The 20168-nt window shown below is 50.9% G+C and overlaps 1 protein-coding gene across 4 annotated transcripts in view; it reads left to right on the top strand.

The window, feature by feature from the left end:
• LOC144115601 (band 7 protein AGAP004871-like) overlaps nt 1-20168 on the top strand; it is a 668261-nt gene that overhangs the window by 600178 nt on the left and 47915 nt on the right. For 2 of the 4 annotated variants that reach the window (XM_077650023.1, XM_077650021.1), the window contains exons 3-4: nt 8503-8646; nt 17154-17257. In XM_077650023.1, coding sequence (XP_077506149.1) covers nt 8503-8646; nt 17154-17257 — 248 coding nt within the window. The remainder of the gene's footprint in view (nt 1-8502; nt 8647-17153; nt 17258-20168) is intronic. The other 2 variants (XM_077650020.1, XM_077650022.1) reach the window with 1 other exon arrangement.

The following is a 20168-nucleotide window of genomic DNA, read 5'->3' as shown; positions in this document are numbered from 1 at the left end:
TTTTTTTGCCGCGCTCTCCGTATCTGGTGCACGGAGATGCGAGGCATGGTCGCTTAAGAAAGGTTGCTAAGCCACGAAAGTTATGCGGCGCGTTGTTCGTAGCCTGCTCTCTGTGTACGCAACAAGGGCTCAAATAGAAACATGCCACCAAGGCTGTGATCCAAGAGTATTCTGCTCTGAGCGTAACTTTTGTAAGTACGCTCTCATTTTTTCTATTGCTACGACAGAAGGAGGAGGAGGAGGAACTTAATTTAGGTGGCATATCAAGCTCCCAGAATATCAATGGTTTGGCGCACCCAGGCTAATTGGTCGTCCCGTTTGGATGACGCCATCCAGAGACGCCAGAATGGGGAAGGAGGGTTGGGGAAGTTTGCGTGATCCGATGGCGACGAGACAGGTAGAGAAACTGCTCCTGGTCGGCAAGAGGGAAGTGCCAATATGGAAGGAGAGGTCGGAGCGGAATCCCTTTATGCGCCTGATGAAAGCAGGGCGATAGTGTTGTTCAATAGGACACTGCCGCCTTCACCTGTATGAAAATGAGCTTGTGGCATTCGTTTCATGACGTTTTATTTTTTAAAGAGCATTTTTGTAAAATTAAAGCCGACCTTTCTTTTCCTCGTTTTCTTTTTCTAAAGTTGTGTTGGCTCCTTATGCACCTCGCCGCATTCTTTCCGTGTGACGCTGGAAATGCGTGCCCAGCTTTACTGGACATTACAGTTACTGTATGGCACCAGAGCTGTGCGTTTGCACGCCATATTGCTCCCCAAAGCATCCAAAATAAGAGGGAAAGCCGCAACTCTTGCATGCAGGAGGCGGACATTGTGCAGTGGTTAGAGCAAGTGCAGGCTCAATCCGCTTGAGCCAGTCAACTTTTTATTCCAGACATATTACTGTTGCATTGAATCAGATAGTTTGCTAGTTAGGTGCCGGTTCCACCAAGGCCTATCTCAATGAGTTACGAACGAAATACTCGCAATGGGGTGGATGGGTGGCGCCATCGGTTGTAAACGCCACAAATCACAAAAGTTTATTTTTTTTTTAACAGCGAACACTTGTGATAAAATTGCGTCTTATTGACAAGAAAACATCGTTTTCAGTGAACGTGTGCACTGGGAGAAAAAAAAAATGCCGCAAAGCACGAGATCAGTAGGTGTGCGAATTGACTGTCTGCAACAGTCTAGTTATAAACGATGCAAATGAGTTGGAGCCGCCGCGGTGGCTGAGTGGTTATGGCGCTCGGCTGCTGGCCCGAAAGACGCGGGTTCGATTCCGGCCGCGGCGGTCGAATTTCGATGGAGGCGAAATTCTAGAGGCCCGTGTACTGTGCGATGTCAGCGCACATTAAAGAACACCAGGTGGTGGAAATTCACGGAGCCCTTCACTACGGCGTCTCTCATAGTCTGAGTCGCTTTGGGACGTTAAACCCACATAAACCATAAACCAAAAGAGTTGGCTTCTCCGCAATTCATGGATGCCTTTGAACCATGCGATCGCTTTGAACCAATACAGGCGCGATCGGCGCAGGAAAAACAAACACGCAACTCTAGGTACTTATCCAGTAACTCTAATGGACATTAGTGTTCCTGTATATACAGGAACACTACTGGACATTAAAGCCCCTTGATACTCGACATCACCAACTAGCGCCATCTGTCGCCCGTCAGTAGAGAACGCCGCGTAGCTCAATGGGAATATTTTCATTTGTAATTGAACGAAAACTGAAAAATGCGGTGAAGTGGTGCGCAAATACGCTGGCGGTGATGACCTATTTTTCCTGCGCGTTGCAGAGTGCGACTTATAAAATGCTTCATGCGCTCGCACCGACCAGTTCTGGCGGCCATAGGAAAACAATAGAGTGTATAAAATATTCAGAATTCTGGCGGTAATCTTTGATGTTCAGACCCATGGGACACCTGATGACAGCCTTGCGAACTAGAAGCGTTTGTGCAAATTTTCTGAGCTTGCTAGGAAGAGCTGTGAGAATTCAGAGCGAAACTGGTTAGTTCGCACGCCAGAGCTAAATGTGTTCGTGCTTTTTCATCTAACTTGAAAAGCACTAAAAGTTGAATGCGTACTAAAAACAAAATCATGCTTCTCGCGTTTTGGGGTGCATTACTGGTTGGTGATACCCTAATAAAGTCCTATCGTTTATATTGCTGACACCTATGCGCGTTTCGTTCGGGCGCTGTAACTTAATGCAATTGTAAGCACTGAAGAATTGACGTCTATTGATGCCTGAGGTTACGAAAGCTCGAAGCATTAATCTTCATGAAAATACTGGTTTCACGAATGTCCCGTTTAATTAAGAAAATACGAGAGTCGGCTTGTTCGGGAACTTTCATGATCGAAAAATTGCTACAAGCAGTGCAAAAAAGAGAAGAAAAGCAGTGTCGCGTGTTATATATATTTTTTCGTCTCTGACTTGCGACCCCGTGGCGAAAAAAAAGCATAACGCATTTAGCAATATTGTCCTGTGCTTCTCCGGTCTCCCCGTGCACCTTTGCAGCGCTCACCTTCGCAATATTTCTCCCTCCTTCCTGCCCTCCATCGCGCCAAAGGGGCAAAGGTCACGTAGAGTAGGTGCCGAGAAGTCGAGGGGAAGCAACAAACAAAGCACCCGCGGGACAATGTATGATCCGAGCGAAGCTCTCCCTCCGAATTCGGGAGATTCAGTGGGCGTCGAGAAACACAATAGCGCGGATCGTCTTTACGCTCGTTCCAGCTTCGGCTTCCCGCGACAGAAACGAAGCGAGCACGACGACTCGGGAGAGATGCCAACGGAGAAGAGGCGGGCAGGGATCAGCGGGATCCAGCCGAGAAAAACAATCGCGCCCAGGCGCAAACATACACTACTCGGCCGTCGCCAGCCTCCCCCTTCCTCGAGAAACAGCAGTGTGGTGCAAAGCCAGCGGCCAGATATCCCCCTACTCGCTCAAGGCGGCAGCGCCGGCCCAAACGAAGCCAGCGGGCGCCATCCGCGCTCGTAAGCAGTGCGGACAAGAAAGAAGAAATCGTGGCGCAGTATCCGCGAAACAAAACGAAGAAAATGTAATGGAGCCGGCGGCAAGCGAGCACCAACAAACAGAGTCGAATCGGAGATATATGGCAGGCACTCTTTGCCAGGTGTCGAATTGCCGCCGCCGCTTCTGGATTTTGTTATTTCTTGCGCCAAGTGGAGGAAGTGGGTGAAGGTGTTGAGAGGAGGCGGTGACAGCGAGTGCGCGCGGCGGGGGGAAAAACTAGAGGGGGGAAACCATGGGAAGAACGAACGAGCACCGCGCGCCTCGGGCGAACGGACGCAGCCGGACAGAGCGCCCCGCGGGCCCCACGCGCGCCGAAGAGAGGCGCGACGTGCTCCATGAGTTTCGTGATCTCCTTTCGGCTGCGAAATATCGAAATGGGCGTCGACCAGGGGCGCTTCCACCCGCCGCCGCTGCAGAAGCCTCGCTCCTGTTGACAGCGCCATCCCTCAGTCGCCCTCCGGGCGGAAGTGGACCGGCCGTTCCTTCCTTCGCCACGTTTTTCCTTTTACTTTTATATTCTTCATCCTATCCGCGCGCTCAAAAATGGAGCCTCGCACAAACAACGAAACCTGGCAGCTGGAGACGCCTCGCTGCGCGGCTTGGGTGCGCGGCCGAGCAACGCCAAGATCGGTGACGTTATTTCCCGGGTGTACGGTATATATAAAGCCCTGACCGGGCCTACCGGCAGACTCGCGTACACTCGGGCGGGTTCCGCTCAAAGAATCGCCCAGAAACGGGCTTCCGGCATACATAGATTCATGTAGCGCGGGATTCGGTGTCCTTCGCGCGCGAAAGATGCCTGGCTTTGCACCGAGAGGCGAGAAGAAGGACGAACGGGAGGGGGTAGGTGGAAATGCTATCGTGCGGCTTATACAGGAGAGGAGGTGGGGAAGAAAATAGATATGCTCTAAAATGGGAAGAACGCTTGGGGAACAAAAAAAACTGATTTAGCGCTGGTGAGCTGAGTATTAGGTTGCGTAAATGCGCAAACATCGGCTCGAACGAGAAGTTTGGTCGCGGCAAACAGGAAGGAAAAGAAGACTTTGACGACCTAGTCAGAGGGCAAGAAAGCTTTTTGTAGAGGCGAGAACGGCGTGGGCGGCGGTGAAGTGGATGTTTTGGGCCTATGCGGCCGAACGGCTTCCTGTGAACGGCTGGAATGCATCGTGCAGTTTCTGCGCTGGAAGAACACTGGCGCCGCGACTTGAAGGAAAGTTGTGCAGTTAAAAAAAATATTTTTTTTTGCTTTGGAGGGGGCAAAACAGCCATTTCGCTTTGCGCGTATAAAAAGAGTGGACAAGGCTAGGAAAGCAAAGTGCTTAAAAAGGTCGCTTCAGAAACTGAACTGATTCACATCGATTCCCGCAATGTGCTATGCGAGATGTTCAAGTTTAGATGAGGCAGAGTTGCACACCTTGCGAAGTGGGCAATATCTCCCAAATCTCCCGCGCGCAGTTTCGATTCGCTTTGCGTCGAACACTGGTAGGACCAGAAAAACATGAACAAGGAGTCCGTTCTTTTTCTCAGTTCAGGTGCAAATCGCATTTCTTATCTTATAGTGCGCACGATCGCGGCAGCGTGTGGATTTGTTCTTAAAAAGAAAAAGGGGTGAAAAAGGGATTTCGGCTTCCATGTTTGCGGCTTCTGTCCCGGTTGGCCTCGTCTTGCGTCGGTTGAGGTCCGCTTGGCAAAATTCAACGAAAAAAAAAAGTTCGTACCGTCCTGTTCGCTGAAAATCCATGGCTCATTCCGTTACTTTTTTTTCCAGGCTTAAGAAGCTCACAGTTTTCTCAGAAGTGTCATTCTTTGCCTCAGGACTGCTCGTTGTTCGGGTTGTCAAAAATAAGCTGAACAAGGGGGATATAGGCGCGCACATCCGAGCGACGTTTCGGAGTGTCATGCAAGGAAACAAGGGGATGTACGCTGTCTCCGAGCCTATACTGTATACCTTTCTACCAGCGTCTGCAGACGTTTCTCCTGTTCTTTTGAACGCGCCAGTTCAGATGCGAGCTCTCGGCTGCTGATGGAGATGTACAGCGCAAATAAAGACGAGGACACAAGGAAGACACGAGCTGTTTCCGTCTTGAACATCATCTCGAGAGCGCGGAATTCAACGCTGTTTACATTGCTTTCGTAACTTGTGGTTCGTAGCTGATGCGGCTTGGATGTTTGTATCGGCATGCCCCAAGACATGAACAAATAGCTCTGCCGAGGACTGCGTGAGAAAGAGAATACACGGTGGAAAAGCTATGCGGAAACAGCAGGCCTTGCCTAGCGCTTTTATAATGCGATACAGGTTTCCAGCGTCGAGGGGAAAAAATGCGTTTAAATTTTCGGCTGCAGCACAGCAGCACCGCCATAAAACTGAGCCTAGTGTGGGTGGGTGTATCACGTGTGCGCTAAACGTGCGCTCCAGACCCGAAATTATCGCTGAAACGTCCGTCTTTGTTTTTTTTTTCTCATTTTAAACGCTCTCTCGTCCGTTATGTCCATATATATGCTCCCCAAACCTCGCCTCGTTCTAGCGAGGCAACCGCACGTGACACCAGGCATCGCAGCTGTCGTCTATTCTCAGGGCCTTTATTTGGTTCATTTTCTCTTTTTCTTTTTGGCGCGGAAAGTTACCGTAAAGCAATCTTCCAGTCCGTTTATGGTGCTCTTTTTCGCACCTCAAGCATTACCTCGTGTGTGCGAACGTAGAGCGAAAGAAAGAGACGAATAAGGAGGCACTCGAAAAGCCTCGCGAGAGCGACTTGTGTGTATCCTTACGAAAAGGGCAAATGGGAACTCTCGCTAGTCCGGTGAAGCAACGCCTCTTCAGAAGCGCAATGCGGCAACGAACACAAGTAAACGCAAAGTGGGAACAAAAGAAGAGACGCATCTGACACAAATAGATTTAGAGTAATGTACGGGGGTACTTGAAGAAAACGAAGAGCGAGTTCTAGCACTGGGGCAGAAAAGCCTTTCCTGGCGTACTTCTTTTTTATTTGACTCATTTCTTCATTTTATTCCGGCACCCGTGCCCCGCGCGAAAAGTAGCCTGCGTGCCGACGAGTGGACCTCAAAGAAAAAAAGAAAGAAAGAGAAAAAGCAAATGAAGCTGGTGGTGTCAGGGCTGGAAAGCGCGCGTGCCCCGCATGTGCAAAGCGGCCGCTCAGAGCCGGGGCTTTAACCGAGACAAATGAGCCGCGGTTTGGCCCGGCCAGCGGGGAGATCCTGCGACGGACGAAACATGGCGGCATAATCAAAACGTATTATCCCCGGCGCCGCCTTCGCGTGAAGCCGAAACGCGGTAAGCGGTGAATCGGTTCCCGCATTAAGATGGGCCGACGGCGGCGGTGGGAGAAAGGAGGAAAAGAGCCGAGGTCGGGGCAAGAGGGAAGGCTCGCGGATAGGGTGGAAATATGCGTCATCCGCGGGCTTATCTGCAATTTCGCCGCCGAACTTGTCTTTGGCGGAGTGCTAGCTTTGCTTCCCAAAGTTTTAGGTAGCAGGGCATGCTTTGTTTATTCTTTTTTTTTCATTCCTCTTTTTAATGCGGAAATGCGTTTTGGGACTTTCGCGCCAGAATTTTTCGTCCACGTCGGCCTTGAATAGCTCACATGGATAACACTCAGGCTGTAAGCTCACCTTAATATGTATTAAAAAAAATATGCCCATGTCTTTGAAAGCGCACACACCGGCCGTTTATCGCGGACACATGGCCGCGTAGGTTATCCATGGCTATGCAAGTGAACTCGGAAAAAGCTGCAGTAGTAGTACTGACGAAAGAGCACAACATAGCTTCGATATAATACGTGGGCTTTTGTTGGCAGTCGGTCAGAGAATGATTTGAACGAAAAAATCTTCGACGGAAGTCCGTCTTGCTGGGTTCTTGAGATAACTGAGAGAAAACTGACGCCAACCAATATTTTTATCTTTACCCAACGTTTCGGGACCAGCTCGGTCCCTTCTTCCTGGTGACTAAAGCGTGCCAGCAGCAGCAGCGGGTTGCTGGCTTCGCTCTCCCTCTGTTAGCACGTGGCGCAGTCCACTAACGTACGCGGATGGGAGCGTTCCTGGAGTCCTATTCATCGCCGCCTTTGTGGGCCGGATGTGCCATGACTCCACATGTTGCCTCTTGAACAGGTTTGGCTCCACGGCAAAGACGCTCACCTCCTCGAAGGCTATCCGGTGGTCGGAGTGCTCGCAGTGTTCGGCGTTGGGGTTGGATTCTGAATTCATTAGCCGGATGTCATTTTTGTGTTGGCTTATTCTTTCGCGGAGTTTTTTTTTTTTTTCGCCGATGTAAGAATATTGGTTGGCGTCAGTTTTCGCTCAACTATCGGACGGAGAATGCATTTCTGGACGCACGGCGCCCATTCTTTCGCGAGTTTTTCTGCCATTTTTTTTTTCATCTAGGCGCAGGCTTTTTATGCGAGAGCCTATTTAGCATTGGCCAGATAGAACGATGTGGAACATGCCCCTCAAAGAACGCCCTTCAGCCAATGGCGTCGGCCAATTGCCATGACGCCGCAGTTAATCCGTCCTTAACCCCCTGTAACGCTCGCGTGACAGGGAATTAACCATGGATTAATCCAGTGTGACAGGAGATTAACAGCGCATCATGAAAATCGATCGAGGGCAAATGACTGGAGGGCTTCCTTTGCGGGGGAATGCGCCACTTCGTTCTTAACCAGACTAGAACTGACGCGTCCGCATGCAATGCAGAAGCGGCACTCGGTAGATTCAAATTGCGTTTAAAAGCGTGCTTGCTCAACTGTGACATGCATGTAGAGCCTCGGTCATAATAATGCGCATCATGCTTCGCTGAACGAAATTTTCTCGCACTTTACGTAGCAAAAATTAGGAAGTGCTTTAAACATAAGTTAGCAGACGCCGATGGTGCGTGCGCATGAACCCAAGAAACCGTCATGTCTTCTATAGGGCACGCGCGAGAAAATTGCTTAATATTTCAGGTCGAACCTGTACAGTGCCAGATGCTTCCAGTTAGCGGGGTCTAACGAACATTTATGCCACACATTTGCGACGGGTGCGGCTGAGCTTTGTTCAAGTAGACTAGCGTTTGTTTGCGACCTTGTGGAGTTTAGTGCTCAGCAAGAATCAGCCTGCTTTCCTTCTTTCTTATTTCTCAATAACCCTACAAGACGCTGTATTCGAATTGGAGTGTAGAACATTCTGCATCGGATATGACGCGCAAAACTCACCGGGGCCGTGCATGACTGAGATTATTAACCTGGACAAATTTTTGCATTGCACCTGCTGCTACTGCACATTTCGCACTTTTAGACACTTTATCTACAAACCAGTTCTTCGTACTGAATGGGCCACACGAATCGTTACACTTCCACACACGTGCACACTTTCAACGTGCGCCGGCGGTCTACCATGAGCCACTTGGGTGACGAGGACAGGAAGACTGCACCGCTGAGAGCGCGGCTCACTGAGGGCACTTCTGTCGCTTGTCGCACGCCTCCAGGCGGGACAGAGGCCCCAGCGGCGCCCCACCAGCCGCCGCAGCACCCGCCACCTCAGCCTCCAGCGCCACTGGAGCCCCAAGGGCCGTCGGCGCTGCAGTACCAGGGAAAACCGGCCGACGCGCCCGTACTGCCAGAACTTCTGCGTGCGTAACACCCCCCTCCCCTCTCACTTCTTTATTCCCACGGAACCACGTGTGTCAAAATCCGTCACGCTGACTGCTAAAAAAAAAAGATGCATTTGTACAAAAGGTATCGTCATCTGCAGCCGTCAAATAAGTGCGTATGCAGTTGCAGCATGAAAGATTTTGGACATAACTCATGGTTCACGCCAAAGCCTACAAGCGGCGCCGACGTCTATAGCCACAACGGCTGGCTGCATGTGACACCCAGATTCTGGTGTAATGTTCCGCACCAGGTGTGATTAGAGAACCCTGCAGGCTATCCCCGAAGGCGCGTTCTCAGTGCACGCGCTCAATAGGCAGCGTTGCCAGTGCGGATGCCGGTAAGGCTGCACATGCGTACTTTTAACCTTCACTAAGTTACACATGCGCAGCCGCCGCCTAGCGAGGGTGGATCGTGCCCGCGACACATCGCGGACGTGGTGAGTAAGGTATTCAGGATTCCTAGATTTTATAAACAAAAGTGTGCTTACTGTGTTGCAATGTGTGTCGAATGTGACAGGGAGGGCACATTTGCCCCGCTGGACGAGAATATATGTATACTGTAGAAACGCACGCGCCTTTCGTCCCATCATGACACTTTCCTCGCGCTCGCGACGCTAAGCGAGCTAGTGGGCTCGAGTGCCCGCTACAGGCAACCTGATATGCTCAGAGGGCGCTGCGATCTTAATACGATAGCATTAGAAGCCTCGTCAGAGAAAGAAACCTGGTGTTGTCCGGCGACGTCTGTCATAAAAATCGCTGATTGGTCCGCGAGGTGCGTGACGTCGTGCGTGACGGGACATGGCCGAGCGCGGTGGCGGACTCGGCGTCAATTGGCTGCTGCGCTTGGTTGTGTGGAGATGGGTATAGACAGCTCCGCGTGTACCAGGTGGAATGGATTCAGAATCAACGCCGCGTGTCTCTATACCGCAGTGGGAAATCCCCGCAAGCGGAGGAGGAGGAGGGGCAGGCCGAGCGGACTTTAATGCGATCTCAACACGTAATGTAATTAAGTGTCCCCTAAATTATTCCGCTTATCTACTGACGAGGCCCGGTAGCTGACTCAGGCCATGCGCGGCTTCGGCAGAGCGCAAAAACCTCGTGGCTATGCATAGGTGGAGATATGCCAAGAGTTGCGGATATGCTTCCCAGAGCTGCTTCCTCCTCTCGCTAGGCTGTGTTAAGGCTCTGCGCTGCGATTGGCAAGAATATAACTTCACTGCCGGCTGCTTGTATCTCGGGGTGCCTCGCAAACTACTCCGCGAGCGCAGAGATGAAGAATCGCAACGCGCGAGCTTTGTTCGGTGTGCTATATGGCAACAGGCTTGAATGACGGCGGAGCAGCCTTAGCGCTCGCGCATCGTAACTCAGTCGCTGATTGGTTCATTCTGAATGCCGGATAAATTCGGCAGTCTTCCGAGACAACCTCCTTCAGAGTGTTGAACCATGCTGCGCACAACTCGAGGGTGGACGCGACCTATATATGCGACTCTGCTCCTGCGGCGCAGCGCACGACGTGTAGCACTTTCGGCACTCTGCGTTTGGCCTGGTGCTGTCTGGTTCCATTTAGTAAAGAACAACCCTGTACAAGGGAGACCAAAGCAACCGGACCGCAGTACGAAGACTGTAAGGGCATGATGCAAAGCGCGATAATACTGCATTTTGGAGGCGTACGCGTTGGGCTCACTGAAACATATCGATCCGAACTATGCGGTGGCGCTCAGGGCTATACTTGGCCTAAATTATCACATCGCCTAGTTGCGCTGAGTATTCGCTGCTACTCGCATGCGAGCTTGTAGCGAACGCGTAGCAGAACACGAGAGGCGTGAGACGTTTGTATTTCCTCAAGGCCCTGAAGCTCATGTGAGGTGCACCGGGTTGGTCGCGCAGGGAAGCATCGAATTTCATTCTGGGCAGCATGTCCCAGCTTCAACGAACTGTATAGCTTTTCGTGCATCACGTGGCCCGTGAACTTGTGCGGCCCACTGTGCGTTCCGGTTTTCCCGAGTCCCCATTCTTGTACTTCTCTGCACTACCTTCTCGGAAAAGAACAAGCGTTTTTTTTTTCTTCTGAAGAAACCAAGCGAGCTCGTTTTTGGCGGGCGAACGAGTTTTTCGGTGCGGGCGATTCGAAACAAGGAACAATCGGCCCAGCGGCGTACATAAATCACCGCGGGCGTCCAAACGAGCGCCGTTTCGAGTCTGCTAAAGCGAAATCAATCAGCGCGGCTGCACCACTTGTGTCGGCATACACGGTTGACGCCAGGCCCGCTTAATCCATCCTCAGGAGGCCGGAAGAAGGGAGCATGACAACGGGGATGCGAAACCTCGCCGCCGGCGGCTACCGTGCGTGGCAGCGAGAAGCCGAGGGGTTGCGCCGGCCATCCATCACGGCGCCACCGAGCAAACAGCGCGCCGCACAAATGGGAACGCGCCGCCGCTCAACGGAAGTTTTGCCGCCACCTCCGGGGCGCAGCTAAAGAACGGTCATTGAATACCGGTGGTAGACCAGCATCTAATGCTACGATATGCAATACTCCTGCACCGACCACGACCGTAGCCTACGAGGAAGCCGTGAAAAAAAAGCAAATAAATGAACAAACAGCTGTTGGCTTGTTCTTGAACCACCTATGCTACTCGGATCCAAGCGTCCTTTCCCAGCGCTGTCCGCATGCTATTTTGTTTAAGAATAGCTGCGACGATGTGCTCTCTCCTGCAGTCACTTCCCGGCAGCCACAGCGCACGATTTAAGCCAGGCGTGCCTGGGAACAGAAGCGTGCGGATGATCCAATAGCGCTCTTCCGTCGCTCACTCTAAAATAAGTAGTTGGCGATTGCGATGCGCTAGAGAACGGGGACACAATCTACGCGATAGTTGTGCTCTGAATGCAAACAAATACTCGAGGAGGTGTTAGTCACCGGAATTGAGCGCCCAAGTTTATCCTGCGCTTCCTATCGCACGTGAACCACTTTCAAATCACTGTTGGACGATGGTATTTCCTCACCTTTCCACCGAGACGTGGCGCGACAGTGCGGAAGGGCAAATTACGTTGCTCTGCGTTTATTAACGCCAAGGATTTCTAACTGCAGTCATCTGTGGACATATCGATTGCCCTCGTGACGAGCAAAGTAAAATGAAAGCAGTGAAAAACAATGCCACCAACTTGCGCTGCGTGTCACGTCGCTGCGTCTTCGCTGGCCAATCACGGAACAGCGGCGGGGCGCTATATAACCCCGGCGCGGCCGAGATATATTTGTGACGAACGCGTCGCTGCGACGTCGTCGATCGCCGGAGTTGGCTCCGTTTGAGGGATGGGCGTACAGCGTGGCCTCGCGCAGCGCCCTAGCCGGGCAGCAAGAGTCCGGCCCTGTCGTCGGAGCACGCCGGGCGTAAACTGAGAAGCACCGCCTCCGAGCAGCCATTCTGATAGGATCCCATTACTCATCCGGCTCGTTCGTGTTCTGACGGTCAGGATGTAATTAGGAGTTCCGACCGGGCCAGTGGTCCAAGTTTAGGATGAATGAAGATGTCCTCCGGCCGCAGCGGAAAGGAAGAAAATTTCATTGACACCGAAAACGGCCGGCTTCCGCGACCCTCGCCCTCTGGAGCTGCTGCGGAGGGGAAAGGGTTGCGTTGATTCCTCTTTTCTTTAGTTCATTTTGTTCGTCTCTCTTTTCCTAGCTCGTTAAGGCAGCCCTGCGCGCCTACAAAACGTCGAAGCTACAGTCCGAGGAAAAGGGTAGGGACGACCATGGGCGGCGACGCAAAGTGAAGTGCAGCGTCGAATCGGAGAGGAGGCTATTGCCAATAGGCGCTTAAACAAGCGTTGCTCTAGGTTGCTGTGCATATGTTTTTCTTTCTTCTCCACAAGGTGATTCTTTCCTAGTTACTTCCTTTGCTGACATTGCCACGAACGCCAATCTCTTGTACAAGGACTCTCGACGACCCAGTATAATCCTTTCCTTTTACGAGGCACAACGAGTTAGCTCGGGGTCTGGATTTTCGCAACATTATTCTACCGAAGCTACCGTTTTAATTTGTACGAAATTTACGGCGCGAGTGAGCAATAAATAAAGTAAAATCAAACGAGAAATAGAATGCCATCGGGCTCAACCTCAAAGCCATTGAATAACCTCTACGAAGCAATGAATGACTTATAGAAATTGGAGAGAGCAGGCGGCTATCAGTGCGATAAACTGAGTTTCTAAACGGAGTAGCATTTATTCCAAGACGGGCTACCCTAGAGCTACGCAAAGGCCGCCTTCTAAACAACAACAGCGGATGCGAGTAGCGGGCGCATGCGTCGATTTTCCGGCGATGACCTTCCCTAAAATGCTGGCCTAGAAACGAAAAAAGCTACAAAGGTTATCTCTCAGTGTAAGTTAAAAGTGCAGCCGAAAGCTCTGATAATATGACAGCTTCTAATTAATAAAGCATTTGCTTGCTCTGTTTCTGACCTGTCCGTGACTCGGTTTTATTTTTTGCAATTTTCATGCACCATAACCCTGGCCATAGTATCTCCGGATGAAGCGCCATAAAGGTTTTAGGCTCGTCTCTAGCTTACAGCTCCTCAACGGTTGCACTAGGCTTCACTAAAAAAAAAAATATTCAGTTGGGTAGGACAGAAAAATGAGCACTTGGGGGGGGGGGGGGGGTATATTTTGTTTGACACGGAACTTGTGTAGGAGGCAATCTTGGCGTAATTAATGTGTATCTTTAAAACGAACTCTCGATAACAAAATGGAACGATCCCTTTCTTCCTCGTCATGACTAGGCTGCTAGAGGCTGAGTCGTTCATCTGCCTTTTCACTGTTTTCGCTTATTTTGCCTCCTTTCGCGACCATAGGGAGCCCTCTCCATCCGGAAGTATGCAAAGCTTTACAGAGCTCATGCATCTGGGGCGTACGAATATTCAATGGGCTGTGTGTGCGGGCAGCTGAGCCAGAAGGGCGGGGAGGAGGCAGATAAAGCCTGGTGTGTGGTAAGAAGGGGGAGGGCATTGTTCCTTATCGTCAGAGCGCGGCGTCCGCCGCGGCCGTGAAGAATCGCCCGGCAGGGCCGATCAATCGATCAGGCCAACTGATTTATAGCGGCAGCCGCGTCCGCGTCACCGCGACAAGGACACGATAGGACTGGCCGCTTGCGTTGGCTGCCGCGCCTTGGCAGTGGCGTCACGTCGATGGAAACCCCGCGGCGAGGCGAACGCCGTCATTCCAGTCGCGCCTTCAGATGGACTTCGCCGGCCAGGGGAGCGCACACCTTCGTTGCTTTCAAAGGCTTTCGCTTCTCGGTCGTGGTCCCCCTTTTTTACTAGTCGTGGTTTTCTTTGTCCCGCTTGCTTCAGCTCGGATTTTCGTGCACGCTGACAACAAAAGTCGAGAGAGAAAATTGGAAGTTTTCAGTGTTTTCTTCTCATTTCAGTCGCTCGGGTTGACTGGCGCTGGAGTCGTAAACATCTGTCTCTTCTTCTTCACTCGACAGCTGTACTTTGCTTTAAATGTTTACTTTAGAACCGTTTTCAATGGCTTCGTTTCCTTCTTCTTGTCGGTGTTGCAAGAACAAGGAAGTCTGTGCCGGCTCCTGAATGCCCACTAGCTGTCGCTTAATTAACAAGAAGAAAAAAAGAAACAGCTGTAGAAAACTGATGCGTTAAAGCGTTCGATCAAGTCTGTATCGAGTGAAAGCAACGGATGGCGTAGGATCTGAAGGCCGCGCATATTGCAAATATTTCGCACCTCCCCCACTGCCATCGGCCCTTTCGCCCCTAAATAGTCGCAATTATCATAGCGGTCTCCTTAATCGGCGAGCGGTGTGCCGCACCACTTCCGTGGAAACCCAATTACCCAGACACACAGCAGCACGGAACGTATCTACCGCGTTGCCTCTCTGCCGAAAACGGAGGCGAGCGAATACTTCCCGACCGCGGCAATGGGTGCACGTCCTCATTTAGCGCACTGCCGCCCAACGCAACGGAAGGGTAGGGAAAGAACAAAAAGGAGCGAGGAATGCGCGCAAGGGGGAAATATCGCGCGCTCCGAGCGGGCAGAGTTAATTTCGGGGCTCCCCCTGCTCTCGGGAGGCAGCCGCGGCACACGGGCGAGGCGTCGCACGTTTGCTCGGGCCCTCGTGCTCTTCAGACGCGCTTCCATCGGGGCGCGCTTGTACCACTTTCTCTCTCGCCTTCCGCCAAATGCGGGGCGGAGACGTCGGAAGAAGGGCCTGGCCGCACGAGGAGCGAGCTCGGCTGCCACCGTCCGTAATGGGCACCAATCAGTCGATCTCGGCGCTGGCTTCTGCTGCCGCGGGACAGTCGGCGAGAAACGGCTATCCCTCCTACATGCCACGACACTCGATGCGGGATTGGGAACGGACCTCGGAATTCCGCCGCTGTGCCCTAGTGCGCCCTTTTCTTCTCGTTGCTCGGGCCTGTTTTTTGCAGATCATTTCTTTGCCCCCCCTCTAGCGGCTCTTCAGGGGCCCCAGGAACTGGCGCGGCCACCCTTAGGCTAACGCGGACACCGCGGGACGAGTAGGCTAGAGCTGCAGCAAGACAGAATGGGCGGGGACCCGAGGCCTCTCGCAGCTCATTTCGAAGGCAGTACTGGTGGGTTCATTAGGTGGCAGCGCGAGGCCCTCCAGCGCACCCACCGGCCCGGAACGCAAAGGTTGCCCTTGTCGAAGATGGTGGCACTACGCCCAACAGCGGAAGGAGTCCGTTGGAAAACAAAGCAAACAGGGAAGAGACAGCGTGGAGGGGGGGAGTTAGGCGCCGCCGGGTCAAGACAGAGCGAAGCTCCCCCCCCCCCCCCCCTCACCTCCTCTCCACGCCCTTCTACGCGGCAAACTCTTGCGGTCCGGGATCCCGCTTCCTGCGTGCACGGGGCCTCAAAGTGTTGGCCCCTCTTTCGCTGCGCTTGTTTACTGAGTTGCCCCCTCAGCCGCTCGCAAACCTCGAGGGGAGAAGCCAGCCCAGACCGAGTATCGTCTACTACTCGACTTGGCAGCGAATTAGTTTCTCCTAGCGGGTCAATGCGTTCCGCGAGGAAGCGAGCGCGCGTGCAGAAAAACAGAGCGCAAACAACGTGCCTCTCCTATATAGATGCGTGCTTTTTCCATGCAACGGAGCGGGCGCGCGCGTGTGTTCTCTTCCGTCCGTGTTGTCGAAAGTTTCTCCTTCCAGAGTTTCCAGGCAAAAGGGCGGTGAAAAGTTCTCCGTCCACATCCTGTACGTGAGAGTTGCGGTTGCAGTTTCCAGAAAATGCTTACGAGGATGGCAGCTCTCCAATGCGTTGACACTTCTTGTACGAGAATGAAGGGTGACAGCGGCGTTAAAATGGCGCGTAATCGTAGCAAAACAAGCTGATATAAATAGCAAGGAGGTCTGATTATTTGTTTGTCTGCATACACTAAAACAAAGGCCGCTCTTCTGAAACTGCAACAATCACCCACTACAGCGTATTAAGTAAAAAACTGTGCGGAAAAAAATTGGCAGTGTGAAATAATTTTAATCTTAGTGTGTTTTAACGCCATAATGTAGCTCCGTATTATATGAAGTTCGAGACGTAAATGCGTGACATGCGCAAGCTCCAGTAAATCAAACCCTGAAGAGAAAATATACGCACAAGGCTATGTGTCTACCAGGTTCATCATTTGTGGGAGAGAATTTTTAATCAGCGTGGTAAATTGCGTTGGTATACCTCACGTCCAAGGCCTGCTGCGTTGTCCAATGCTGGGGCCTCGAATCATGCGAAATTCCGCGAGTGGGCTTTTGCAGGCCTCGAGGTTGACCAAATTAACATGGGGTAGCTCTCGCTAGAAACGTTGTGAAGCCTTTGAGGAGCGCCACAGGTGTGGAAGGTAAGTTGGAAGCGTATTTCGGAACAGTAAAACACACACACACACACACACACACACACACACACACACACACACACACACACACACACACACACACACACACACACACACACACACACACACACACACACACACACACACACACACACACACACACACACACACACACACACACACACACACACACACACACACACACACACACACACACACACACACACACACACACACACACACACACACACACACACACACACACACACACACACACACACACACACACACACACACACACACACACACACACACACACACACACACACTGAAAAATGACATGTATTCAGGCGATTGATAAGAGAGCGGACCTGGACGATAATTGAAATTGGTTCGATTAAAGAGAGGTAAAAATCACCGCAGTTTGGGTTACCGTGAAACCACCGCATTTTGATGATTGATTATAATCGCTGACGCTTCTGCACTAAAGCTGTGGCTGAGAAGCCTATCTGGTCATTCACGGCTCACAGTCACGTTCCCACGAGGGGCAAACTTGGCGTTTGAAATACTGATGACTGTATTCGTGAAAGTGACCCGGTTCCTTTACTGAATGATGCTCTTCTTTTCTCTCCTCGCAGCCACCGTGTCTGAAGGGCTCGACATCTGTGCCTACATACTCACAACAATCTCGATACTCATCATCATCGCCACGTTTCCTGTATCACTCATTTTTTGTATCAAGGTAAGCAAAGGCATTTCACCTGCGTGCGCTTTGTTCGTTTCGCGCGTTGCTTACGGCTTATCGGGCTTTGAAAATTGTGGAAAGATCGTCGGGGGTGTATATATATATATATATATATATATATATATATATATATATATATATATATAAGGTAAAGTAAATGAGGGGCCCGTTTGACAAATTTATGAAGGAAGAGAACAGTCACCGAAACCAAGGTGCATAGGAGAACGTTATTATTATTATTATTTTTAATGTGTTGTGCTTATCAGTGGGATAATATTACTTAGAATAATAAATCGCTTAAAGAAAATTACTTATAAAGCAGCAGAAAAAACAACCATGCCGCCGGTGGCATCCGAACCCACGACCTCCGAATATCGCGCCCGGTGCTCTTACCAACTGAGCTACGGCGACGGCTGTCCAATCTGCTGCTCTCGTGGGTATTTATGTTTATTTGGTGTACGCGAACCTTGAGAGTGTTCACCAGCGCCACCCTCGACCATAGCGGCGGACGTAGCACGTCCTGTAATACCGCAAGCGTGACGTGGAACGTCATCTAACGGCGAGGACGGAAGCTGTGCGAGAGCCCTCTTAAGCAACCTGTGGCATCAAGACTGCCAGAACCGAGACCCTCGTTAAGCTATTAGCAGACAAGGTAAAGTAAATGAGGGGCCCGTTTGGCAAATTTATGAAGGAAGCGAACAGTGACCGAAACCAAGGTGCATATGCACCTTGGTTTCGGTCACTGTATATATATATATATATATATATATATATATATATATATATATATATATATATATATATATATATATATATATATATATATATATATATATATATATATATATATATATATATTGCTTCTGTAGATGTCTGGATGGCACTAAACGTAGCGCTTTTTACGACCGCTCAGCCCTCTTATAATGACGTGTTTGCTGCGGTTAGGATGAAATGAATAAATAGCTTCCTAAGGAGCGGTAATCATTTTACGTTTCCAGGCAGCAAGTGTCAGGTGTCAGGATTAGCGTCTCATACCTGCAATATACGATTTTATATAGTTATTTTTTCCCTTATCACAATATGAACCCGCCTCCGATGTTATGAATGATACCTGACAAGCGCTGTCAATTGCGGGCTCCGGTATTAAAGGCCACACTTTCCAATGAAAAAAGGGAAAATAATTAGTTGGGAAGAGCATCCTTGCAAAAAATCGGCCGCAACAAGTCGCGTTTTTTCCGCAGCCACCGTTATTCGGACGTCCTTCTTGGCGGTTTGCACAAAAATGTAGCGCGCGAAGCGCTATGCGTGTGAACCGTAGACCGCCCTGAGCAGGATGCGTTAATGGAACGTGCTACCTGGTATGCACGAGCCCGCAGTGTTGAACTCTAGGCAGTCTAATGTTTCCTATTTCGGAGCGCATTCTCTGTCGTTCGTAAACGCTGGCATGTTTGCAAGCGCTGCACCGTGTTCATTGATTTTACGAATGTTTTCACACCGGTCGTTTTACTGCTTTCTCATTCTAAAATTGAAAAAAAAATCATTATTTCCTCAGCTATGAGTAAGTTGCGCTCTTTTCGAGAGAAGCCGCCGCGGTGGCTGAGTGGTTATGGCGCTCGGCTGCTGGCCCGAAAGACGCGGGTTCGATACCGGCCGCGGCGGCGGAATTTCTATGAAGGCGAAATTCTAGAGGCCCGTGTACTGTGCGATGTCAGTGCACGTTAAAGAACCCCAGGTGGTCGAAATTTCCGGAGCCCTTCACTACGGCGTCCCTCATAGCCTGAGTCGATTTGGGATGTTAAACCCTCATAAACAATAAACCATCTTTCCGAGAGGGTGTGCACATGGCCCGGCAGACTAGGGCGATTCGTGGCAAGGAAGCATCTGTTTCATGTTGGTAGAGATATGAAAACCGTTTCTTTCTTCGTTGTTCGTACAAGCAACGCGCCGTGAGTGTGCAGGGTGTGCATATTAGCGCCTTTCCTTCCGGCGCAAGTAGATTATGGGACCCGAATCGCGTGCAGTTTGTCGCTTCTTCGTGCTCATTCATAATATGCCTGTATTGACCAGGTCTTTAGGACATCTTTAGGAAGATCATTTTCCCAGAACTACTCGCTATGCAGCAATGACTTGTTTTTTTATTTAACTTTTAGTGATACACGCTCCTGTCCCTTTATTCGAGCTTATACAGATCCTTCGCTAACTTCCTGGGGACCTCAGCAGGACGTTAACGTTGGATCAGTATTCCATAACAGCGTGTTGGCAGTTCAGACAAGAATTTGCGGTGCTCTTCGGCTAAAGAGCAATTGCTCATTCTCGCCATTCGTCTGCAGCGTTTCGCATCAGTGAATAGGCTTATGGCGCGAAAGGTGAATAGAAGTAGTCGGTTGCACCTGAAGATGCCAAAATCCGCCTTCAAGTGTACCTAAGTAAATAAATAAATCTTAAAGCACAGACCAAAAGTTTGCAGGCAGAAATAATCCTACAGCCCAAAAGCGATGCGCGGGAAAGTTTTTTTTACAACAACACCACAATGTGGAGAATTTCAATTGCGAGCGTGTTACGAGTAAAGGAAAAAAACAACTGAAAAACAAAAACAAACCACCGGCAGCGATTCCGTTCCTCGCTGGAGTGCACGAAGCTGCTTAATTGCTGGTGTGCTGTTATAGTCCGCAGCGCCTCTCTCGGGACTAGTGGGTGCAAACATGCGGGCATCGAAATGAGTGCGACGGTTAACCCTCGGTGGCGTGCTGGCCGCCACTTTGGCTGGCGGAGGAAGCATGGGCAGTAGGAATTGCACGGCAACACCCCGGGAAATCTGCCGACGCCCTCGTGGAAGGAAGTGGCGCTGTTGTCCCCCGCGTCCTCCTCGCCCTGCAGCGCTGCACCAGGCCGAGGAACAAACACCACC

The sequence above is a fragment of the Amblyomma americanum genome, chromosome 1 (genome assembly GCF_052857255.1).
Source record: "Amblyomma americanum isolate KBUSLIRL-KWMA chromosome 1, ASM5285725v1, whole genome shotgun sequence".
Classification (NCBI taxonomy): domain Eukaryota; kingdom Metazoa; phylum Arthropoda; class Arachnida; order Ixodida; family Ixodidae; genus Amblyomma; species Amblyomma americanum.
Note: the sequence above shows the minus strand (reverse complement) of the source record. Positions and strands in the feature narration are given on the sequence as shown.